Source organism: Platichthys flesus, chromosome 2, assembly GCF_949316205.1.
Source record: "Platichthys flesus chromosome 2, fPlaFle2.1, whole genome shotgun sequence".
In the NCBI taxonomy this organism is placed as follows: domain Eukaryota; kingdom Metazoa; phylum Chordata; class Actinopteri; order Pleuronectiformes; family Pleuronectidae; genus Platichthys; species Platichthys flesus.
In genome coordinates, this window is record NC_084946.1 from 16,530,711 (window position 1) to 16,555,072 (window position 24,362).

Here is a 24,362-nt window from a genome sequence, read left to right on the forward strand (position 1 = left end):
TGTAATGCTGGATTCACGTTCAGTGGAGTGGAAATACAGTTTTACAACCATACACTGTATATATGTATTCTATAATCTCACTTATACGGTTTCAAAATTATAACCACAGGATCTCTGACTCTCTGTCTTTTTTTAGCAGACACACATTTTCTCTATATCACCCACACTCCGTCCATTCGTCCATTCATTCCCTCCAGGATCAACAGTTTGTTCTTAACACAAACTTCTCAGCCTGTGGAAATTTGTGAAGCAAATGGCGAATCTTTCCACCCTATTTTTTCTTCTCTTTTTGTTTTCCAGGAATTCCACTGAGCTGTGCCATGTCAGAAACCGGTATGTCTTCAAAAAGTCAAGGCTAACAATCTCCCGCCCACGCCACAGTTCCCATGTACATAGATAATGACCACATGAAAACTGCCTTTCTGTACTGTGCCGCGTTTCCAGGAAAAAAAAGTTCACATCAAGAGTCTTTCCCGTGAGCAGTGAGAGCAGCCGAATGCACAGCTGAATGCTTCTGGGTAGAGCGGCTTCCTGGAAAACACACACAGCAAATTGACCTCTACTACCGAGCAGTGATCCCTGATGCTGTTGCAGGCCTACTTAGAATATATGGGACTATAGAACAACACACATGTACACTGACACGCACAGTGAGAGAGCAACAAGGTCACAAACACGAGGAAATAGAGAAAATATTTTTATTGTGGCTCCATGTAAAACAACAGCCGTCACCTGATTGTAGTTAAATCTTGACAGTGTGACTGCGGGCCACCGTGAAATATGGGATTTGGATGAATTTTCATGATGTGAAGAGTGAACCTCTGCACCAATGAAATGCAACGAGCGATCCACCTTAAAACCGAAATTTCATAGCCATTCCCAGTGATCTTTAGAAACTGTATAAACACTAGAGATCAAACTAAGAAGAAGAGCAGAGGGGGGACGAGACAAATTGGCAAATACTAAATAAATCCAGGAAATAAAAAGCATTTTTTATTCCTTGAAGTTTTCCTCTGAAATCTCTACCAGTGGCCTGATAAGACTCCAGCAAATCACTGCTCAATTCCAAGAATAAGACTGACGCACAACCCTCGGCTCAAACCACACCTTATGTTTCTTGCATTTCAGAAGTTGTGCTGATTCATCTGGGAGCGTTTGAAGTTGCTGCTATTTTATGATGATGCTATTCATCATCATAATATATGTTGTGTATTAGCTTGTTCTTTATTGAAGTTAGATTTATGTTAACAGCATTTTATATTCCAATCTCAAACTCATATAAGATGTTGTAGATGCTGTTTGCTTCCTTGTCTAAACATTTCCCTAAGATTCTGACATATATTAGTATCTTTATAAAAATGGGGATCTTGACCAGAAGTGAAATGAAGTCGTGAACACTGTCCATCGCCCACACAGCACGACGGTTCCTGCTTTTATTCCTGGTTCTTCGGAGTTTGCATGTTCTCCCAGTATCTGTGTGGGTTTCCTCCGGGTACCTGGGTTTCCACCCACAGAGGTCATAGGTAAATTTAAGTTGTCCAGGGTGTTCCCCGCTTCTCGCCTAATATCAGCTGTGATTGGTTTCAGCTCCCCCAAAACTCTCAATCGTTAAGTTGTATAAATGATGGATAGATGACTTTAGGTGTCGTTACTTTATCATGACTTTGTTTCCACATAAACTGGTATTGTAACTAAAATACGTCAGCTAATCACCCTCCATCACCCTGGAAGTTGACTTCTCATTCAGTTTTCACAAAGCAGCTCCTTGAATTTAGTATCTTGGCTTTAATTTCACAAAAATATTCTCATTTTCACATTTCTGCTTCACGGTGGATCTATCTTTGTGTGCGTGCGTCCTTGAGTCAAAATAAAGTAGGAATGGCTAGAAGTTAAACGGTCAAATAACAAGTCAATTCATACATATCGGGTATCGGTTTTCTTCTTGTTTATATTATGTGTGTGTACAGCATCTAACTTTCTTCGCCGTTCTCGCCCGCGCCCTTGATGAGGCGTTTGTTGCCCCTCTTGCCTCCTGGTCCACGCGGCTTGGCAAAGGCCTGCTTTAAGGTGTGCTCCATCGGGTGCACCTCCTCGTACAGGAAGTCTTCTGTCAGACCATCGCCACTGTCTATCTCCATCTACACACACACACACACACACACACACACACACACGCATTCGTTTCATAAGTTAGAATCTTCAGCAGTTGAAAGCTTTGGTTCTTACACAATAAGTGGGTGATGTTGTACCTTTTTGGTGACCTCCAGCTGGTAGTCTCTCTCCACCTCGTCCAGTAGCCTGTTCTTACAGCTGGAGTACAACATCCTCTCCTTGATACTGCAGGTGTAGCCAGGCATCGAGTATATGAACACTGGAGGAATGCATGAAGTGGTCAGTTGATATTTGTTGCTAATAGCCAAATAGAAGTAGTAGACATGTGGACACTAGACAGATTGATGTCATGTCTATTGTTATAACTCACACTTTTACACACCCTGCCGATGAGAAGCAGCAGTAGCATTCATTTTAACTTACAAGCTGCAGCGCTCATTCTGAAGATAAGATAGTATAAAATATAGAAAAAAAATAAAGTAAAAAATAAAGAATTAAATCTAAAATACAAGTGAAGATAAAAACAAATTGTAAAATGAATCAAATTAAGTGTGTATACTGAGTAATGGATGACCAGTGCCTATTAGTATATCAATAGAAATGAGAGTAAGATAAGCAAAGTTACTGTGACTTGTCACATCTGGGCGAGAGTGTGCACTGACCCAGCGCCTCCTGCAGCTGACCCTGGTGGGAATGTTTGAAGATGAAGAAGTGGTATCTGGGTGAATCTGTTGGGATCCTGTAGGGAAGATCGTGGGTCTCTGTGGGTTTGGTGTGAACCAGCTCGATGGTCTCTCGCTCTACATCCAGCCTCTGTGACACAACGGGCACAACAAAGCTCTGGGGTCAAGTAATGCACCGTTGATTTTGCTGAGTTTTCACCAACAAGCACTGGATTAAGGGGGGTGTCTTACATGTTGCATGCTGTTCACTTGAACAGTAATAAAATATTTGTTAGTGTGAGCTCACCAGTTGTATGTAGTTGATGCGTTTCTGTTTGAGTTGCTTCAGAGCTCGTTTGGCCTCTTCTTGTAACGGGAATGCGAGGCCCTGAAGAGCCTGTGGCCTTTTGTCTAAGCCAAACTCCATTGTAACCTGCACAATAAAACAAATACAAATAAAATAACATGACTGCTTCAACAGAAAATGTATGTACATGTACGGGACAAGACGCACCTTGGCTCGTGGGGTTGGATTCCCGGTTCGTCTACGTTCATCCTGGGGACAGAAGAGACAGTTTTAAAAACTGTCCACCGCTTTCTTCTTCATGTACACAATTGAATTTGTATCAGGAGGAAAATCTACATACCCATACAACTTTATCCTACAAGAAAAAAAAACGTTGAAGCAATCAGGATGAATACAAAAGGTTCTGCATGAATGACATACTAATTATCCATATTCAGACATATAATATTATCTTAACTCTACCTCTGTGAATTTAATTTGTTGCAGTTCCTGCTCGGCAGCTGTGAGAGGAGCTGGGGAGGAGCAGGACGACATGTGACGCAGGTATCCCTGGAAGCACACGTCCTCCTGCAAACACAGACAGACCCCAGGACAACAGGGGGCTGAGGTACAGTGTCTGTTAAAGAAGATTTATGGATGAGTGGTCAAACCTGAACCGTTTCACTGACCTCGACTGTGCCAAACATTTCATCTTTGATGTGACCTCCTCCGAACTCTTTCTTCAGTGTGGCACGGGTCGCTGCATACATCATCTTCTGCCTCACCTGGAGGATGGCACAGCAGGGGGACAGAATGAACTCCAGACATAGTCTAGAATACAAAATTGCCCTTCAATTGTACAGACAAGATATAAGATATAATGTGAATTCTATTCTTAAATATCTTATTTCTTCTTGGCTCTAATCCCAGCTTGTCTGCAGCCTCTCCAAGTGAGTTTTGCTTGGTCTCTCTCTGTGGTCTTTCTCCCACAGTAAAAAGACATGCAGATTGGGTTAGGCTCATTTAAGTTCTACTTTACTGTATCGAATATTTTGGGCAGCCGAGAGGTCGATGATGGTGAAGTTGATGCTGAAGGAAGAATTCTCCGCAGACCCAGAACTTGCTTGTATATTTAAAGTTTATTACACAGAAGTCTTCACAGGTCAGGACGGACTCTAGAAATCCGGAGACATTCACACGCCAATAGTGAAGCCCACTTTAAAGGCGTCAAACATACAATATATATAGGAGTTGCCTACGCCCATGGCAACATCCCACATCCCATGCCTCGTGCTTAATAGAAGAAAACCAATTTTCTACACTCATCCATTAAGGGGTCAAATATCATACCCTAGGGGAGAGAACTAACAAGAAATGCATAGAAGAACTACTGAGAGTCTAAAGATGGGGGCCTCATGCTTAAACACGTGATTTCTGGTTCATACTAAGGTTAAAAGTAGCAGAATATACTACAACTGTCAATGTGCATGCGAGTGAAAAAGGCTGTTTTTCTCTGTATCATGCCATACGCTAATGACCTGTACCCCACCTCTCTCCCAATGCCGCTACGATTGGCTACAGCTCGACCCTCAGGATAGATATAATAGATAACATAGATAGAAGGATGGAAGGATGGAAGGATGGAGGGATGGATGGATGTTATTTGAGTTCGTTTAAGTTTTTTACAAAAATACTAGATTTAATCTTATTCCAGGTTTACAGTAACTTTGCATTGTTTTGAATGACTACACTCGAAAAATAGCTAATCAACCATGACATGTGGATCAGCATCTCCTCAACTTACTGCTGATTGGTCAGGTGACCAGGCAATGAAGACCCACTGGTATCCCTGTGCATTCTGGGAGTCCAGACGATAGAGGATGTAGCAGGGCTCCCGAGGCGGGAGGAGAGGCAGCAGGCACTGGTCGTAGTCTCTGTCCCAGCTGGATGCCGGCTCTCTGAATGAATCTAACACCAACTCCTCTGCAGAGAGAACATATGTGCATCAGTTAACTCACCTCAGGATATAGAGTGAGAAAGGAGAAAAAATAAAAATATTCTAGTATAAGTAAATATCTCATGTTTACCATTTCTGATGACAATCTTCATGATTCGGATGGCCCCTCCCTTCGCCCCGGCCAGAAACTCTCTCAGCTCAGATGTTGCTTGAGTAACCAGATATAAGGCAGACAAGTCAAAACTGAGGATGAGGGGGGGGGGGGGGGGGGGTTGAAGCAAGTGAGTCAGAGTTAGGTAAGTAAGAACCTGAGCCTCCACCTCAGGGAGAACATTTGATCCACTGCCAGGGACTCACGCTATCACCTCACGTGACTCAGATGGACCCACAAATGCACGAAATGACCAGAGAAATGTGAGTTTGACTGATGACACATCCTCATCATCCCCCGGCTTCAGGCTGTCAAAGGGAAGTTTGATGCTGAAAACTAGATTTAACCATTTGTTGAGCCCAAACCCCCAGCCCCCCTCCTCTCTCACCATGGTTACCAAACACAGCTGTCTCATAAATGATGTAAGAACGGGTGAGGAAGGAGAGAGAGAGAGAGATATGCTTCCGCCAACCTGTCCCCCTACGCTCCAATTACCAAATGCAATAAAACTCATCCATGTGTAGACGTTGCTCTAAGTGATAAATATCACAATTACTGGCATCACAACACAGATCATAGACACATTAACTCAGAACCAGACCTGTGATCTCTGAGACGTGTGAATTTTACAGCACAATATTATTTATATTCACAGCATTTAAATGAAAAAGACGAAGTTAGGTATGAAGTATATCACCAATGAGAATAAGAGGTAAATAGAAAAAAAAAAAAAGGAATTAGACTGAATTTAGAACCAATTAAGGGACAACTTAATTGACTGGATGGTTTTTCTTTAAGGATATTGAAATAATTAAGGATATTTAAAAAAGGTTTGCCTACCGTTAATTCCAGTTTGGTGGGACATCTTGTCGCCGTCACCTCTACACACTGCTCTCGTGCAACAAGGACCAGGTCCAGGTCAGTGTGTCTTCTCTCCTGGTGTCTGCTCAGCAGGTAGGCGGCCTCTCCACTGATGGCAGACAGACAGACCCACGCACACCAGTGACATTAACGCCTGGAGGGTGACTCGGGAGATTCCTAACACTTGAAATACAATCTGCGGAACCGTGGCTGATGAGTAATAACCCGCCTGTCAGTGGATATGCCGTCCTAACCGCTGATCTAAAACTCTTTGCGTATCGATGACCTGCAACTTTGAAAAGTCTTGGTGGGGGTGCCTCTCCCAGGTCACACAGCGTCCTGTCCTGTTGTGCAAGGGGCCCGCCGAGCTGTGGACGAATCCACTGCTCGTGACATCAGCGCAGGGTTTTCAGATGCTGCCAGGGGGGGGACACACGGAATGACAGTTTATCACGGAGGCCGCAGCAGATACAACTGCTTGATCTCAAATTCCAGCCGCGGAAATGTGACACCAAGGCCGAATCTGGCCCCTGAATTCAACATTGGTACCAGGGAACAAGAGCGGCGTTGAAGCTCAGGACATGTTGTGCATACGGATATAAGGTGTTAATATTGACAGCTGATGAAAAGGAGGGAGTGAGGCAGACCACATTTAACACTGTTCAACTGAAAGTGTAGGAGAAGAGCTGCAGGTGTGTCAACAGGATGAGATGGCTTCTAAATGTCAGTTCAAATAAATCCATCACTGACACACTAGCAAAGTCACTGAGATCCCAACACAGGTTTGTGAAGATTTCCTTATTAGGCCTTTGCATTTACTTCCATTCATTATGGACAGCCTAACCAAAACCTTATCCCTAACATGAGAATGAGTGTGAAAAGTTAAATAGTTATCAACAATCTTAAAGACAAGTGCTTCCCCCCCCCCCCACACACACACACACCCACACACCCACACCCCAGGTTGGTGAGAGAAAGATAAGTGTGCACCTGTGAGGTTACCTGTGATGGGATCATCCATTATTCACTCTGTGGTGAGCACACAACCCAAGCATCTATACATTATTCAGCAGAGCCCCCCCCCCCCCCCCCCCACCCGCTGCAGGAAGACACACTTGTGTGTTCAAATAAAATAGCGAAAAAAGAAAACACCCATTTTCACAGATTGGTTTACCAAGTGAGTTGGTTGAGTGGGATTACATGAGCGATGGGTTGTTGTTGTGGAGGCAGCAATATACCAGTCAACAGAAATGAATGAGCAACTATCTTGATTAAAGAGACATGGACAGAGATATATATATATATAGAGAGAGAGAGCTGTGTTTGCTATGGAGCATCATGTAGTTAGTGCTAATAACTTAATCATGGGATCTGTAGTTAAATTTCAGAAGTTGAAACTTTATGGCTTCCAAAGGCAGGAGAGCGCTCTTTGATCTTGTGAAAATTTCACATCATCTCCAGTAACTTCAGTGAACAGGAACTAAATCCTTCTCTTGTAATAAAAGCTTTTAGCTGCATTTTCTCTTGTGTAAATATGTAAATTTAATGTCTAAATGTCCAGTGTTTATGTTCGCTCCTTGTCACACAGCAATAAATCAGGTCTCCCGTGTTTATTAAATGCTCTGGATGAAAAGTATTATCTTTATGGAAATAATGCATTGCTTTTAAACTGCATTATTATATTTTATTACATTTTATAGACCAAACTATTTATCAAAAATAAACCGTTATTGTCAGATTATTGATAATAAAAGTAACCGTTGCCTGGAGCCATATAACTGCGTATCCAGATTTCACATATTAACAACACATCTTTTTTTAATCAAAAACAAGTTATCATTCATATCAAAATGTTTAATGATAAAAACACAGAAAATATTTCACATACATTATACAAGACACACCATGACAAATGGTTAAAAATGTAAAAAAATTGAGAATTTGGATTCTATAAAAACAATAAAAAATTTACAGAAAACATGTTTTTCAGTTGCAGTAGCATAATTTTTTTAAATACTGTAAAATACTTATGATAAATGTTTAACAATACCAATTAACTATTACACCAGTGTTCTTATTGTGACAAAATACACATGAAGGTATCCCTGCATCGCTTCATGATGGCCATGTGTTGCAACATACGAGGATCCACTCCCTCTACAAGTCGTCAATGCACGGCAGCCAAAAGTTCTGTGAAAGAACAAGAGGAGAAAATATAAATGATGACTCTGCTCATCGCTGTTTGTTCAGCAGTGGCTGATTTAGTGCATTCGATCATCTCACCATGCTCGTGCAGGCGCTGGCAAACGTCATGTATCTGGGGTTAAACTGCAGCGTGTTGATGGGTCCTGTATGTTTCCCATCCAGCACGGCCACCTTCATCCCGCTCTCAGTGCTCCAAACATGGACTCTCCCATCCTCTGAGCCTGCACAGCAAGACAGCGTTAAACAAGATCAGGGAAGAGATCTCACAGGAGGGTTGACCAAATATAAAGCGTCGGAATGTTAGCTCACCGATCATAACAAACTGTGAGTCTGGAGTGAAGCAAGCCTCCAGGGAGATGCCCCTACTGTTGTTGTAGCCCTTCAAATGAGCAGAGACAGAGAAACCCTCAACCACATACCAGTAACCGTAAACAGGTGCGATTCAATAGATTTGTGGCTGAGTGATTAAATGACTGTGTGTGTCTCTTACAGAAAAGTTGTGCAGCACAGATCCATTGAATGCATTGACAACACGAATCATCCCTCCGTTTGTCGAGATGAGAATCTGTTTCCCATCGTTACTGAACTTGAGTCCCGTCCAGTCACAGACGCGATTAAACCTCGACTCAAAGGAGGCGAATGGACCCTTTCAACAGGGAGATATAAGGTGTTATAGACATGACATAATACAGTAGCAGTACAAAGGGCTCCCGAACTCAAAGACACAAAACGTGAACACGATGAATTTGCAGTTTACCTTGTCGAAAGCACGAAGGTCGTAAAGTTTAATTGCCTGTGATTCCACCCCTGCGGCAAATATCAGCCCATCAGGGTCGAAGGAACAAACAGGTTTCCCCAGTGGATTGGTCAAACCCTGAAAGACAGACACACAAATAACTAGAAAGGTATTCAGTAAAGTGCATACCTCTGCCAAGGCCCAACAGTCCCCTTAAACTTAATCTTACACCAAGTAATACAAACTCATACATATCAGTTCCTTAAATGGGCCTGATCAAGACCAATGAATGATTCCCTGGGTAAATGGTAAAAATGTTGAAAAATGTCCTCTCTTTCAAAGTATAAGAAAGTTTCAAGGAAAAACTAAACAACCAACAAACACACTGCCCGGGGTGGAAACATACGCTCTGAGGTAATTCAGAGAAAAGGTTAAGACAAAAAAAGGGTTAAGACAAAAAATATATAAATAATACCTCCATATTTCAGCCAATTTAATGTTTGACTTGTGTTCGTGCCCTACACTTTACATAGAGAGTTTAATTTACTATAGTGTGCTTTAGCTGCTGTAGTTTTGTACAGTTTTCCATCTGAGAGGGCGGGTCCATATTCCTACAGCAGTTCTGGGGAAACCCAGTGGACGCAGGACAAATGCTTATTAATATCAAGAGGGTTTTGCCTGCTGTTGACATAAAGCAGCCTGATGTGCAGTAATTTCGGAAGTTCTGCTTAAAAGCTCTAACACCTAAAGCAGCGGATGAACAAATTGAAGTTAGTGCCCACAGAGAGTAGAGGAAGGGACATTTTCAAACCTGTTCACAGAATAATCACCTGACAGTTTTGAGAGCGCAGGTCCCAGATCCGGATCGTCTTATCCAGTGAGCCTGAGATAAACGTATCATCCACTGGAGACATGGAGAGCGCAATAACCCTGGAACAAATATGTGGTAAACAATCATTTTAGATGCGGTTAAGTGCAACAAAGAAGAGAACAGATAGTATGAAGTGAAAGTGAATGGCACCTGTGGAGAACTGATAGCTAGTTGCTTTGTCAGAGGGAGACATGTTCACACTGATCAGGATTATAGTTTACCATTAAGACTCCTCTTATACCTATGTATTCAAGTGTAATTGTGAAGACATACTTGACAGCATAGTAGAATAAGTTATGGATAGTTGATAGATTAGAAGATGTACTTTACTCATAAATGTATTACAGTATTACACAATATTAAAATATGATATTTGGCTTCTTGGTTTGATCTGGTTAGGACCTGTAGACCTTACATACTTTCCAGTTTACACTATGCAGGAGAACCAAAATGTTTGCAGGTCTTCTGTTGGTATTTGTCTACCCATCACGTGACAAGGGTCATGCATACTTTATACTTATGTAGCCTCTTTCTTAGTGGTTGTCCAGGTGGTCACATACACTCACCTTGCAGTGTGTCCGGGGAAGTAGCGGATGTACTTGTTGTCACTCAGAGACAGGTATCGTATGGTATCTGCACGGCACAAAACATCTTCATTCACCAACACTGAAACATGTACTTTAAGTATATTTCTCATCTTAAGATAGATACATTTATTGATACCAAACACATGCACAATCACACGACATGCAGAGTAGGGAAATTTGTCTTCTGCTTTTGTCCCATCTGGTGAACATCACAGGACACACAGAGCAGTGGGCAGCCATGCACAGTGCCCGGGGAATCTTGGTATTTGGTGCTTGTGTACCAACAGCTGGCTATCGCGAGTTCCAATGAAGTTATGATTTCATCCCTGTCCACTTGCTTGTTTGTCAGAAAGATTACAATTTCCATAAAAGTTTGTGTAGGGGTGTGGGCGTGACCCAAGGAAGAACCCATTGAATTTTGGTCTGGGCAAATGTCAAGATTTTGTTTTTCTGCATTTTGGTTGAATTCTCAAAGAAACCACTTGGATCTTGATGGGAAAAAAAGTCTGACATATTTAGTGGACTGATATTTATGACTGTGCACCATGTGGTGTAAAGCCCAATACAAATCCGGATCAAGTGGATTTAAGTGTTTCATAAAGGGTCTGTTAGACCTTGGCAGAGGTTTGAGTTCTACTTAGTGTAATTCTAGTTACCGTCTAGTTTGTTGGAGCTGTAGACCACCGTCTGTGTATCTCCATGTGTGTAGCGGATGAGGTCCACTCCATACTTCTTGCTAAACAGAGTACGTTTGGGTCTGAAAAAGATAGAATACAATGTTTAAATCAGTTATTGTTATGATCACATGAGAGCACAGGGAACCTCCTTCACACCCCCGTTAATAATGTTTTTAGTATTTAGATATAGAAGTTCCATTCTAAGGTAAAGAAAACAAAACTATTCAAAACTATTTACGAGCAGAATAAGAGAGGTAGATCTATTAAAATAGGTAGAATGACATAAAATGGAAAAATCTGTTTTAAAAACAAGTTGAAGTTGCAAAACGATTCAAATAAAATTGATAGAAATGTGTAAAATAAATAGCTAACAAAACAATGGTGGTATTGACTTTGTATACTAACTTTCCCTCCTGGATGTCATACAACACGATGCAGTCGTCGTCGCTGCTGGATATCGCATGTTGTCCATTCGGACTGAAGTCCACGCAGTTGACTTTCTGGGAGTTCTCTCTGTAGGTCCGGGCTACTCGGAAGCTCCGCAACACACCGTCCGTGATCTTCATGTCTGCTGCGGCTCAGAAACATCAACACGGCCCGTAAACCACGACCCGCACGGGGACCTCTGTTCTGATCTAATGGAGCCTGGGAGTCATTTCTGCTGTTTGTCTGCTACTTTCCTAAGGGGGCCACGACTCGAGGTCAGTGCTCATGTTTTCATTCAGACATTAAAAAACAGCCATATTTCATTGTGTAAACAACAAGCGGCCATGTTGCTCCAACCCGTACTTCTTCTTCTTCTTCTTGTTTATGGCAGACTAGGTACCATTTAGTGCATTGCTGCCTCCCACCGGTAGAGAATTATCACTACAGATTATGCCCTCAGTTTATATCTGGCTAAATCAATTAAGCAATAACATTATTAAATGACACATCCTACACATAGGCCATACGTCAAATCTGTAAAGTTTAGTATATGTAAAGATAAGTTTGTGTAAAGTTATATATATATTTATGTATATGTTTCTGTCAACTTCAATAGTAAGTGAAATACAATATCAAAACAATTATTTGCTTGTGGAACTAAATATTTGTTCTACAGTTCATTAGTGTGGCCGCTTTATTCAAAGTTCATAATAACAATATCGTTATGTGTTCTTCTATTTTGAAAAATACACTTCTGACAAACCTCATGCTTTTACTTTGAAAGGTGATACTCGGAAGTAATTTAATGCCGAGCAGCACGTGCTTCCTGTTTGTGTGTGTGAGCTTCTCAGAGGTTAATGTCAAACTAACACTCATCCACCATGAACAGCTGTAGAAGAATAGGCCGGACCGGTGAGTGGAGCTCCGGAGTGAATACCCTCCTGACCCGGTTCAGATCGCGGACAAACTGCCGCCGGGACCCAGGACCAGCGTCCTCCCTCAGCCGGGGACAGGCTACCGCTGCGGGGGAGAAACCTCGCCTGACAGCCGCTGACCTGGCCAGGAAGGTCCAGCAGGAGAGGAAGACGCCGCCGGCCGCCGAGGCTCCGGTGTCCGCTCAGCAGAAGAGGGTGGAGGAGCTGAAGCGATTCAGTCTGCAGCTTCAAAACGTTCATCCGAACGTGCTGGCCAAACACCTGCTCAGAAGCGTGCTGTACCAGGACAAAGATGTGGTGGTCATCAATAAACCACATGGAGTTCCTTTCAGAGGTAAACAAAGCAGCATACTACTTATCTACAATGATTTATTGACTTGGATCGATTAGGTTTGTTTTTGGGGATCAGGTGATAGAAAATATTGCAAGTGCAAAAAGGACAAAATCAAGTTTGCCTCTGATTTAGGGCTGCAACTGAGAATTCACTTCATTGTTGATCAATCTGTTGGATATGTTTTCAGATAATCAATTATTGATCGGAAAAATATCTGAGATGAAAGGTGTCCTCTTTGAAAACCTTGTCTTGTTCTAACCAGAGATGCAAAACATTTCAGATAATCAATAAATGTAAGTGTACAACTCACCAAAAAGCTGAAAACACATTCAATACACTGGTATTAGTACATGTTTGGCATTAGAGTTTGATTATATTACTTCAGCATTTTGTTTGATTATTATAATTTTGCACATCTGCCAGGATCCTGTATGTTCCTACATAGGAGATAAGTCAGTATTAGTTGATAACATCAGCTGCCTGATAGTATTGATCATTCTTTAGTCCTGTTGCAGTATTGAAGATGTCTATAATGACTGTTTCAGTGGTTGGATATATTGATTTTGGTGGAATCTCAAGCTGAAGCTGGATGTAAACATGTGTCGTTCTTGCTTCCTCTCAGACGACTCCAGGGCCACGTCCATTTCATCTGTGCTTCCTGTCCTCTCCAAAATGATGGACGGGATGAAGGTGAAGTCAGACTCTCAGCTGATTCCCTGTCTGGGCCTGGAGAAGGAGACGACAGGAGTTATCCTACTGGCCACGAATGAAGAGGCAGCAGAGCACATACTCAACCTGCACAGAAACAACCAAGTGACAACAAAATACTGGTAAAATATGAATATAATACACCTGCATTACACTAGACATGCACTGACCTCCGGATAATCTCCTGACATTCTCCGAAGGGACAGATGTAAAGCTGACAAAACAAATCTCTCTGGATGATCAACAGGAGCCATATACGAACAAGATCCATACAATGTTGAGAGTTTTTGGTGCTAAGGGCCGACACCGGGTTTTGAATTTATACATTTCGTTTTGTAGCCACCTGCCTGCTGTGCCCCCCCTCGTCTGAACGCTCCGGAGATTTCTATGTTGTTGTGAACGCGTCTGAGCCGAAAATCTCCTGCCGTGTTGTTCTTATCGGAAAAGTAAACTCCAGAGAAAGTCCGGGCCTAATCCGGTGGACATTCTCCGGAGTTCATGTCATAGAACGGATTAATAGATTCAAGATGTCACTTGCCATACGTCTATGTCCACATTCTCCTGTTCACTGATCTCCCTCAGGGTCATCACACTGGGAGTTCCTGTGCCGTCTGAAGGAGTGATCGATATCCCCATCATAGAGCGAGGAGTCGCAGGCCCCCGGCCGCACTACAAGGTGCCTCTTCTGTACTTTACATGCTGTAGCAAGTATTTGTCATTATATGAAATTACTACTAATTTCTGTTGTTAACTTCAGAAAAGTGCAGAGCTGATAAACTGTATTTAATTTCAGTGTTATTGCAGAGCTGCTCAGTGTAAGGTGTGTGGTTTCTTCATTCTCTCGATTCTTTTTAATTTCAGATGGCGTTAAGCCCTCTTTTCAGAATGAATGATGCAGGTGATGGTGTAACCAAAGTGCGAGCTCATAGACAAGCTCATCCTGCCGTGACCAGGTACACAGTCCTGGACAGCAGCGGTGGCTGCAGCCTCGTGGAGCTTCAGCCTTTAACCGGTTAGAAGATTATTTTTAAATTACTGACAATCTCTTTTTATTGTCGTCCGTTTTTGAACTCTAATTTCATAATTTTCCTTGTCCCCAGGAGCGAAACACCAGATGAGGGTTCACATGGCCTTAGCTGTGGCTTGTCCTATTCTCGGCGACCACAAATATTCCCACTTGGATAAACTGGCCCCCCAGGTACAGTGTGTTTCTAATGTAACAGAGACCAGGGTGAGACTGACACATGGACATAAACCAGCAGCAGCATCAACATCGACAGCCAACATCATGCCACTCATGTTTTAGTGGCAAATGCAGATTTTCAGTTTGTCAAATATTTTCACTTGTGCTCCACCAACAGTCACAATTCTCCACTAATGGCAAATGGCAATAAATGGTGTAAAAGCCATTTGTGTTTTATTTGCTTAGAGACCAAAATATTTCAGTGTTTATCAGTCACAGCTGCCGTGATCTCTTAGAGGTGGTCCTCCATTATGACCCAAGCTCAGTCTCACATGGAACTGGAATAGTTAGAAGCAGAAAATGCCAGAGAATCAGTAAATACAGGTGGAGATGGCGTTTGATCCCCGGCACCTCCGGTCCGCATTTAAATGTCCTCGGGCAAGACACTGAACCACGAATTGCTCCTGTCGACTGTGTGTGATAGAAAACCCTCCTGGAAGCCAAGACTATTGAAATCTGCTCAATCATGTTTTCACTTGTTAGAATATTCTGTTGATTTTTAACTTCAGAAATTGAGTGTTGTACATTTGTACAAAAGGAAAACCCACATTCCTACAAGTATTATTTTTACAATATCTAAATAACTTAACTGTACATTTTGGTCCACAGAAATTACCGGAGCGTGTTTTGGGAAAGCTTGGCCTGGAACAAAGCAAGATCCGGCATCTCCCTCTTCATTTGCACGCTCGACAGCTGACACTGCCGCAAGTTAGTCAAGCAGACGTCGACGTGTCCTGTCCGCTGCCGAAGTACTTCACACAAACACTGAAACGACTGCATTTAAGTCTTCCTGACAAAAAGGAAGATCAATGACTACATCCTTGACCGTGTGTTAAATTCTTTTCAGTCCAAACGATGTCTGCAAAATAGTGGGCATCAGTTGTGAAGGATTTCAGTCTGAAAAAGTGTGTAACCATTTAAATTAAATGGAAATGAATGCATTACCTCTGCCAAGAAGGTTATAGTTTCATGTTTCTTTATTTTTTTTAGCAGGATTATACAAAAACTACAAAAACCTATTTCCTCCAAACTTGGTGCGGGGATGATTCTTTGGAAGAAGCAATTACATTTTGGTGCAGCCCCCCCCCCCCCAATTTTTTTGCAATATATTTTTGACAAATAATGTTAACAATTTCCTTTTATATTTCTACCAAACAATGTGTACGATTGATGTGCCTTGGCGGAGGTATGTGTTCCATTGTCATGCTAGTGTAAAGCTGAGGTCATAAGCAGAAGAGACTGTAGTAAATGACTGTACAGTGCTACACAACTTGTTTTAGTAATAAACAGATGAAGAAAAATTGATTTACAACTATTTTCAATGTAGTAAAACTACAATTATGTGTTATTTCTCTGGAGGTATCATGTGAATGCTATAAGAAGTCAGTTTTAAAAGGCCCATTGCGAATCCTGGTTTCAAACATCAGTATGTCCAGACTTGTGAGTGCCAGATTCTTGTCTTTGTCAAACTGACCTTGACATGACTCTTCACTCAAGGATTAACAGTGCATGAGCTGGACAAAGATGTTTCCACCTGCATATCTGTTTAATAACCAACTATACACACAGACATACAGGAGTAAGTTGGCAAATAAAATCCTTGACGGGTGTTCTTTAATGGATAGCTTTGACCTGAGAAAAATGTCTCCACCCCACATGACTGCAGTATAGCACTTGACCATGTGCATTTCTGAGGGTCCGCTTGGGTTGTCCACCAGCACAAATCACGTCTTTTTGTTGTTTTTAGAAAAAACAGGCACAAGTTTTGTATTTTTTAACATATCAATACATGATTCAATATGCAATCAGTATAGAAAAAAAAAAGGAACAGTGAGCAGTGGCCCCTGTAATTGTCCTTTAAGATGTACTGTATCATAGTGGGACCTTGAGGAGAAGTAACACATTAACTGACTGAGGATAGATAAGAAGTGGAGGATGAAATATCTTCATATATTGAAAAGATTTGACTTTTACAGAAAAAAGAAACACCTCTGCTCAGCTGAGACAGCAGCAATCCAAGAAACTGACCAGTGTTCCCGCAGTGGTGAGAATAAAACCTTGTTTAACTGCCAGGTTACAGAGGCCATGGCTTACATAGGTGGTCAAGAGAACGAAAAGTCCACCCAATCAGCTGAAAGCAGAAAAGGTAAGGAGAGAAATTCTTGTGTATACTCCTCAGAAGAAAAGTGATTGTTTCAGAAGTTGATCCATTTATTTGAGATGGCCAGTGAAGTTTAAGTCAGGACAGCTACTGCATAGTCAACAATCAGTGACTGTGGAACGAGTCCCCATCAGTCCAGACAGTCTGCTCAGCTTAGCCCATGTTCTCTGCACTGACACCAATAATCTCCTGGATCTCTCGGACCACGATGATGCGAGCCAGTATTTGTTCCACTTGCTGATTTGTGAGTGGCTGCGACGAGTACCACATTGGGCTGTTGGGTGCAACGACAGGTTCTGGAGTCATGTAGTACGCATCATTGCGTCCTTTGATGCTCTGAGGACTGGAAAAGGGAAAAGAAGGGATATTTTTGTTAATATTTTGTTGTTTTCATATTGAAGAGTAATCCAGCTAAACAGGATTTCTGTGATTTAATGTCACTCACCATTTGAAGAGGTAAAAGTCATAAAGTTTAATGGGACAGCGAAGTGGATTCTCCGGATCTTCAATCTGTTCTTCATACATGTCGTCAGTTCCTGAAACAGATGTCACAAAATAAGTCAGAATTAGCAGTTTCTGCTTCTCAAAGGAAGCAATTCAAAGAAAGACTCTGTCTGAGGATAAGGGCAATGAGCACCTTTCTGTCCAGCACTGTGTGGACCTTGTCCTTTGAGAAGGCGGATGCTGGTTGCTTTGTCCTTGGCATTGGTGGGGTTCTTCCTCGTGTGTCTGAGGACCTTCGAGAAAGCTACTTTCAAGTGCTGTTCAGGTGTCGTCAGGCAGAAATACCTGAAACAAAGAAAGATTTTTAACACAAGTGTATTTACATCTCAAATACATGACTGTATCTTTACAGAGAGCAGATTGTGGCGCGTCACTGATGGTTACTCACTTTGTATTGAAGTACATAAGGGTAGTGAGGAGTGTGGCTGGCGAATGTGCACCGAGCTGTTTACACTCCCACAGCATCTCTTCTGTCACATGACTTGGAATGATGTAACCTAAGATTTAAATGAAAAAATAAGTAATTGTTTTAAATTGAATAAAAGAAAAAGAAGAAAAAAAGCTACATGATGATTCTTTCTCACCTAACGGGTGGACAATTGGTTTCCAGCCATCAAGGATGTTGTGTAAGGACACACCGAAACGTGTGTAATATGGATCAGCGAAAACATCATCCACACGTCCATTGTCGGCGATGTACTATAAAGTGAAACATATCAAAATAACTTAGGATAGGATCTTTGGATGGTTAAAACATCATTTTAAAACAGGGTGATACTAACCTTTTGTATACACAAGAATACATAATACAGGACGTCGGGGGAAAATTCTTCTTCTTCTGATCCACGTGCTTCCTGCGTCATCAGGGCAAGACCCAGGTTTAGCTCGGCTACAGCACTAGACACCAAATCTTCTTGAAAACACAGCGGCTGACGACCTGGACACAACCAAAGAGAGATGAACACAGGCAGAATTTATTCATTAGTGCTACAAAGATCACTTAATAATTTCTCAGTTACAAGAAGGAAAGTTAAACTACTTCATGACCATCTCATGAAAATGTATTGCTTCTGGTGGTGTTAGTACATATAATGAAATATATCAGTGTCTTTACAATTAACTTACGTCCTATTGGCGCAAGACTGGGTTTTTCCTGCTTGCTTAACTCTATGTTTTTCCGTTTCGCCCAAAGCCGCCAGACCTCCAGGCCTTCTTCTGGTTTTAGACAGACAGGAACCAGAATTTCAGTGGGCGGTTCAGCTTCAGCCTCCGTCTGGACTTGACCCTACACAAAATAAAAAAGTGAATGCTCTGTGGGAAAGAGGGCCAGGCTAAATCACACCTTAAGATAATTATGTAGAAATAATTCACTCATGGTTTTTTAAAGACGTCGGCCTGAAAAAGGACAGAATACCCCCCAGAAAAATAGTAGAAGTGAAACATCAGGAGAAAAAGCTAGTTGGATTAGGAAGGTCTCAAACACTATAAGAAGCGTTCAATTGGCAGATTTAAAATACTGATTTCTGGACTACAAGAATACATATATACCACAAGATTGGGTTCCTTTTATCCTCCACATTGAAAAATTCACTACAAAGCATAGGAACACCTCAATTACAAGTCTAGATGTCTTAGTACAATTGTTTTCTAACCTGCAGATGGAGCTGATGTTCTTGCCCCTCTTCTCCTTGACCCTGCTGTTGATTTGGGTCCCATATGTGTACCGACTGTGTAGTGTTGTACGTCCCTCCTACAGCCTGCACTGCCACAAGGTTGTGAATGTTCCCGTTCATGAACTGCGCTGGGAATAGGGTCTGTACCATTTCTTCCTGTGTCCCAGCAGAGGCCAACTGCACATCTGCAGACCTGGGGGACATTTTATCCTTACCGTTGGTGGTGGTAACTTGCACCGTGCTGTACTGTTCCTGTGGTAAGGCAATGTGAGTTACCCCCTGCTGTTGTGGAGCAGAGTACACAGGGATGGTCCAGGTCTCACCCGTGGGACCTGTGATTGTCCCTGTGGTGCTGAACAGCTGAGCACTGTCAACAGTGAGCAAATCTGGTCGTAGCGACACATAGCTCTGCTGCTGCCCTTGAGGGATGGCCAGAACAGTAGCCATCTGCTGACCCTGTGGCACAGCATAGGAAACAGATAGAGGGACATCCACCTTACGTTTCTTGGCTGGTTGGAGAACAGCTGAGGCAGAACCAGACCTCCTCTCTACCTCCCTAGGAGAGTCCTGTTGATGGGTAGGAGACATGGCCTCTATGGTCTGGATCTGGATCTGTTGGCCATCATGTAGCTGAATTTGTTGTCCACCCTGCAGTTGAATTTGTTGTCCACCCTGCAGTTGAATTTGTTGTCCACCCTGCAGTTGAATTTGTTGTCCACCATGCAGTTGAATCTGTTGTCCACCCTGCAGTTGAATCTGTTGTCCACCCTGCAGTTGAATTTGTTGAATCTGTTGTCCACCCTGCAGTTGAATCTGTTGGCCTCCTTGTAACTGAATATGTTGACCAGCCTGAAGCTGAATTTGCTGGCCCCCTGGCAGCTGAATATGTTGAGTTCCTTGTAACTGGATTTGTTGTCCTCCGGCTACAGCTGCAACCAGCTGTGCCTGAATCTGTAACAGACAGCATTGTGTTAAAAAAATGAACACAGTAACAATCCATCACATGGATACACCTGATATAAGTGACTGATATTAAACTGCACCTGCTGTTGCTGCTCCTCTGTGAGATCTCCGTGCTGGATGAACTGAGCTGTAGAGATTCCCTGCAAATCGTGCTGAGAGGGCGAGGCCACCTGAAGAACCTGGCTGATGGTTTGGCCCTGCTGTTCCTGGATCTGAACCTGGCATAGAGTGGTAGCATGGAAAATAAACAGACACACAAGTTAGAAATAATATAATTCACAGTTCACTGACAGATTATGATGAAGACCATGCATTCATTTTAATGAGTTTCTCTAAATTAATAATGGTATTTTTGATAAGAAAATATCAAGCTTCAATGATACAAAAACAATTAACACTGAGACAGGGTAAGTTGTCAAAGAACATTACTTCTCCACAGAAATAAAAAAAGAGAATCCTAACTAATGGGATATTTAAACATTTACAGACACACAGTAAAAGACAGGTACAGTGAATGATTGATCATATTTTAATGTGTAGCCACAAACACTTCTCTAGACAGCAAGTAGGGAAGAGGCATGGTTAACCATGAAGTGAATAAATAAAGGATTAAGTGTATGCTGTCTCATGTGCTATGTCAATAGAGTGTGGGATGGATGTGTTTCAGGAACCCTCCACTTTGCCCAATCTGGCTTTTAATGTTGATGAGAAAACAGATACTGGCTATAAACCAACCTGCACTTGGAGCTGCTGATCAGACCCCTGGCTTACAGACAGCTGAGGTGAATTCTCTGCAGAAGTCACCTGTACCCAATATAAAATAATAACACACCTAATAAGTATATTGGGCCGTGTAGCTGGTTGATAAACTGGGATAACTTTGTCCAAAGGCAATAACCATTCTAAAAAAGGGATCTTACCGGGCAAGCCAGCTCTAGAAGCGACCCTGCCACCTCTGTGCTGTCTGTGTAGATACAGTTGGCATCTTGCTGCTGGTACACCATGGCTGTGGTGGTGGCGGCACCTTCCTGCTGGTTGAACTCCTGCAGCACCTCTGGGCCCTTGGAAAGACACTCCAGGAACTCCTTCATCCTGTGCTGGGGAACAGTGCGGGCCTTCTGCCGCACATACTCGTCGAAGGACACCACCCCACTGTCCTGCTCATTCATTGTCACTTTGACCTGAGGAGAGAAGAGAATGGATCTGAAAAACACTTGAGATGCTTCAAGTCCCAAACATCTCATATTCATAAAAGGCTTCCGTGAAAGTTTGAATGCAGATCAGTGCAGTGAAGAGGAGGCAGTTGTTTAGTGTGGGACCTCCAATTATATATGCACAACATAATTAACTTTAAAAGTATAATTTCAATACCTGTTTATTAAAAAAAGGTGCGTTGTAATAACGGGGGACAAAGTGCATTTGAACTTGTCCTACAATGTCTGCTACGCTTCAACTTATTAGTAATTTAAACATAAGTCACATAGACAGCACACATACACGTACATGCATGTTATGTGATCCGTATTATCATTATATACGTGAACCAGTATAGAAGCATCGACACTCCGATCACCAGACATTTTTAGTTCTGGTTTAACAACAGCGTCTACGTTAGCTAGTTTTTAGCATGCTAGCTTCCCACTTAGCTAGGTAGTGTTTTGTCACAACACGCGCGCGTATGTGGCTCAATAACTGTATTTAAACACAGTTAAATACCGAAGTGACATCTAATAAATATACACCGTGTAATTAAAACAACGTGCGCGATAGCAAACATCAACATAAACAGTCCATTCATTGCAATTATACGGGGCTAACGAGCTAGCTAACCGCGGTGCTACCGCTAGCTAGCTAGCTCGGTGGCTCCGGATCCCGTCATGCTACCTTAAATAAAACGAAATCCTCTTCTTTCCGCCAAGGCACGGTGTTTAAAACTAAAAAGCCGATAAACGTCGAAGAGCTACCAGGCAGCGTGCCACTCACCCCGCCACATAGTGCATGTGGCAGCGGTGGAAATCCCCACAAACAATGCTGCGATTAGATAAAATAAAGAAGCAGCCAGCGGCGGCGGCGGCAGGCGAGGTCTCTGACGTCTGCTTGTTTCGGGGCTGAGCTGAGATCCAGGCTGCGGTGCGTTGAAAAGAAAAACACAATAAGTTTCCCGAAGCCCCAGCAGAGCTCGAGTCGATTTGTCCGGAGAAATCACGGGTAGTGGTCCTACACGCTGCACCGCACAAACACACGGGACAGCAGCGGGCCCTCGGTGTTTATCCAGCGGGATATAAAACGACGGAAGTAAAGGCCCGAGACCGACGCGACTCCTCTTCAGACTGATGATGTGCGAGGCGGCGGCCTGTGCTGCTAACACCAGCCCCCTCCGCCCCACTGCCAGACCCACACATGGATCTGTGCTACTGACATATCAACACTGAAAACACAACACACACACTGTCCCATGTGCACAATTCAACACACATGTCACAGTCTGTGGTGGAGCCTCAATAGATTTCTTTATGTTTCTGTTTGAACGGGCCATCACCAAAATACCACAAGTATCATAATATCTACACATGTACTTATTAGCTATTACCTTTCATTGTTTTATTACCTAAAAAATAGATTTGTAGATAGACATATATATATGTATATACATGTAGATAGACATATATATATATATATATAGATAGATAGATATACATGTAGATGATAGACAGACAGATAGATAGATAGACATATTCATATATATTTAGATGGATAGAAAGACAGACAGTGCAGACAGATAGATAGATAGATAGATAGATATGTATTTAGACAGACAGACAGACAGACAATCAGAATCAGAATTATTATTATTTGCCAAGTATGATTGCACATACCGGAAATGCCTTGGTGTCGTTAGTTGGTGCACTGAACATAAAACAACAATATAAACACAACAATATAAACACAACAATATAAAAACAACAATATAAAAACAACAATATAGAACAAAAAATATACAGCAATAGAGTTATGGGCACGGGCAGACAGATAGATAGATAGATAGATAGATAGATAGATAGATAGATAGATAGATAGATAGATAGATAGATAGATAGATAGATAGATAGATAGATAGATAGATAGATAGATAGATAGATGGAGGCATAGTTACTCTGAATGACAGCATAAACTGCATGCTATTCTCTGAATCGTATCTCCTTTTGTTTTACATTATCTATGAGGTGTGGATGAAAGTTCTGATAGTAAAATCAAATAGGTCTCACTGTTGTCAGACTACCTCCTCTACATCACTAGAATTGTCCATCTCTACTATTCACTTGACATTTTCAACTGACAATAAAGTGAACCGGGCCTGGTTCACATTTGAATGCATGTGCCTTTAACAAAATCTAACCTCCCCAGTCTGCCTTAAAGAGCCAGGCATGTGCCACTGAGGGCCTCCCCTTGCTCGCTCCACAACAAACTGCCTCTCGCCCGTCTTAAGGTAGACCCACATAGATGCGCTGTAAGCATGGGCTGTCCCCCTGACACTGTGGAAGGGAAAGAGTTAATTCCCACACTCACTGCAGAAGAGCAGAGACACTCTGGTGGAAATGGTGGTGGTAGTTATACATGTACATTCATATTTTTTCATAACGACATGCCTTTACATCCCAATGATGCTTATATATTTTTGAAGATAAACATATTTCATCATATGTTATGCATTACATATTCAGTCCATTGGCCATGTTATGTTTGGCATTAGACCTTGCAAATATTTTCCAAATTAATAAGCCCTTCAGAGTGTCTATTTGGCTCCTCAGTATAACTTCATGCGACTTTGTGCCACTGTAAGAATCTTATTGTAATCCTTTTCAGAAGGGATTTACCTCAACGCAACTGCTGTCGAGAGAGCCGGTGGATTGTTATTTACTTCTCACTTTTTAAAATCTCTGTATGTGAATGCAATAACCTTGCAGATATTTACACAAGCTTTTTTTTGGAAGGGACCCCTGGTTTTTGGGCCCCGCTCTTTGTGTTTACAGATGACATCATGATAGGAGACTGCCAAGTCACCAGGCAGTGCTGCAACAGGAATAAGACGCCAGCTTGAAGACTTTATGGCTGTGAGCATGTGGGTAAATCCATTCTATTCTGTCCTCCCTGTGACGCTCTTCATCTCCTACATCAGAAATCTGATGTTACTGACACTTTCACTGCAGCGAGAGATGGAGTTCAACGCATGAGGCATTAAAAGGAAGCAGGACACAAGGAATCACAGGTATATCTGAGTCATCTGGCAATAATGAAGGGGTTGGATTAGT

The 24,362-nt window shown here is 42.2% G+C and overlaps 4 protein-coding genes across 7 annotated transcripts; 1 reads left to right on the forward strand and 3 right to left on the reverse strand.

Moving 5' to 3' along the window:
* Positions 1 to 1,765: 1,765 nt before the first annotated feature.
* On the reverse strand, positions 1,766 to 6,033 carry LOC133966911 (twinfilin-2-like). The gene is made up of 9 exons (XM_062402011.1): positions 6,009 to 6,033; positions 5,148 to 5,225; positions 4,865 to 5,043; positions 3,750 to 3,845; positions 3,544 to 3,648; positions 3,082 to 3,207; positions 2,775 to 2,925; positions 2,250 to 2,371; positions 1,766 to 2,138 (listed from the first exon to the last, which is right to left on the reverse strand). Exons 1-9 carry the CDS (start codon positions 6,031 to 6,033, stop codon positions 1,971 to 1,973), a joined length of 1,050 nt encoding a protein of 349 aa, XP_062257995.1. The 3' UTR covers positions 1,766 to 1,970.
* Positions 6,034 to 7,868: 1,835 nt separating this feature from the next.
* LOC133966917 (WD repeat-containing protein 82-like) lies at positions 7,869 to 11,906 on the reverse strand. The gene is made up of 9 exons (XM_062402024.1): positions 11,511 to 11,906; positions 11,085 to 11,185; positions 10,408 to 10,474; positions 9,801 to 9,900; positions 8,992 to 9,108; positions 8,725 to 8,880; positions 8,544 to 8,613; positions 8,313 to 8,455; positions 7,869 to 8,219 (listed from the first exon to the last, which is right to left on the reverse strand). Exons 1-9 carry the CDS (start codon positions 11,669 to 11,671, stop codon positions 8,187 to 8,189), a joined length of 948 nt encoding a protein of 315 aa, XP_062258008.1. The 5' UTR covers positions 11,672 to 11,906; the 3' UTR covers positions 7,869 to 8,186.
* Positions 11,907 to 12,330: 424 nt separating this feature from the next.
* Positions 12,331 to 16,056, forward strand: rpusd4 (RNA pseudouridine synthase D4). Its single transcript, XM_062401995.1, has 6 exons — positions 12,331 to 12,800; positions 13,423 to 13,630; positions 14,091 to 14,184; positions 14,370 to 14,520; positions 14,609 to 14,706; positions 15,361 to 16,056. Exons 1-6 carry the CDS (start codon positions 12,413 to 12,415, stop codon positions 15,562 to 15,564), a joined length of 1,143 nt encoding a protein of 380 aa, XP_062257979.1. The 5' UTR covers positions 12,331 to 12,412; the 3' UTR covers positions 15,565 to 16,056.
* A 218-nt stretch (positions 16,057 to 16,274) lies between these two features.
* On the reverse strand, positions 16,275 to 22,392 carry LOC133966888 (transcriptional regulator QRICH1-like). Of its 4 annotated transcripts, none has more exons than XM_062401981.1 (12): positions 21,937 to 22,392; positions 20,973 to 21,233; positions 20,788 to 20,856; positions 20,133 to 20,270; positions 19,069 to 20,040; positions 18,542 to 18,701; positions 18,199 to 18,353; positions 18,001 to 18,115; positions 17,805 to 17,913; positions 17,550 to 17,701; positions 17,358 to 17,448; positions 16,275 to 17,255 (listed from the first exon to the last, which is right to left on the reverse strand). In XM_062401981.1, exons 2-12 carry the CDS (start codon positions 21,219 to 21,221, stop codon positions 17,066 to 17,068), a joined length of 2,400 nt encoding a protein of 799 aa, XP_062257965.1. In that variant the 5' UTR covers positions 21,222 to 21,233; positions 21,937 to 22,392; the 3' UTR covers positions 16,275 to 17,065. The 4 variants fall into 4 exon arrangements, with proteins under 4 accessions (XP_062257965.1, XP_062257947.1, XP_062257938.1 ...); XM_062401963.1 differs by lacking the exon at positions 21,937 to 22,392 and adding an exon at positions 21,424 to 21,924; XM_062401954.1 differs by lacking the exon at positions 21,937 to 22,392 and having other exon boundaries at positions 20,973 to 21,405.
* Positions 22,393 to 24,362: the final 1,970 nt, after the last annotated feature.

What these genes read in the sequence shown, in the direction of transcription:
- LOC133966911 (XM_062402011.1), bottom strand. Translation starts at nt 6,033, where the DNA reads ATGTCCCACCAAACTGGAATTAACG. An exon ending in CCACCAAACTGGAATTAACG is followed by an intron (nt 5,226 to 6,008) that starts GTAGGCAAACCT and finishes TGGTTACTCAAG; the next exon opens with CAACATCTGAGCTGAGAGAG. An exon ending in GCATCAACTACATACAACTG is followed by an intron (nt 2,926 to 3,081) that starts GTGAGCTCACAC and finishes GTTGTGTCACAG; the next exon opens with AGGCTGGATGTAGAGCGAGA.
- LOC133966917 (XM_062402024.1), bottom strand. Translation starts at nt 11,671, where the DNA reads ATGAAGATCACGGACGGTGTGTTGCGGAGCTTCCGAGTAGCCCGGACC. An exon ending in CTCACAGTTTGTTATGATCG is followed by an intron (nt 8,456 to 8,543) that starts GTGAGCTAACAT and finishes CTTGCTGTGCAG; the next exon opens with GCTCAGAGGATGGGAGAGTC. An exon ending in CCAGCGCCTGCACGAGCATG is followed by an intron (nt 8,220 to 8,312) that starts GTGAGATGATCG and finishes GTTCTTTCACAG; the next exon opens with AACTTTTGGCTGCCGTGCAT.
- rpusd4 (XM_062401995.1), top strand. Translation starts at nt 12,413, where the DNA reads ATGAACAGCTGTAGAAGAATAGGCCGGACCGGTGAGTGGAGCTCCGGA. An exon ending in CAAGTGACAACAAAATACTG is followed by an intron (nt 13,631 to 14,090) that starts GTAAAATATGAA and finishes GATCTCCCTCAG; the next exon opens with GGTCATCACACTGGGAGTTC. An exon ending in TGGATAAACTGGCCCCCCAG is followed by an intron (nt 14,707 to 15,360) that starts GTACAGTGTGTT and finishes TTTGGTCCACAG; the next exon opens with AAATTACCGGAGCGTGTTTT.
- LOC133966888 (XM_062401954.1), bottom strand. Translation starts at nt 21,302, where the DNA reads ATGAATATGAGATGTTTGGGACTTGAAGCATCTCAAGTGTTTTTCAGA. An exon ending in TATTCTTGTGTATACAAAAG is followed by an intron (nt 18,116 to 18,198) that starts GTTAGTATCACC and finishes TTCACTTTATAG; the next exon opens with TACATCGCCGACAATGGACG. An exon ending in ACACAGTGCTGGACAGAAAG is followed by an intron (nt 17,449 to 17,549) that starts GTGCTCATTGCC and finishes CATCTGTTTCAG; the next exon opens with GAACTGACGACATGTATGAA.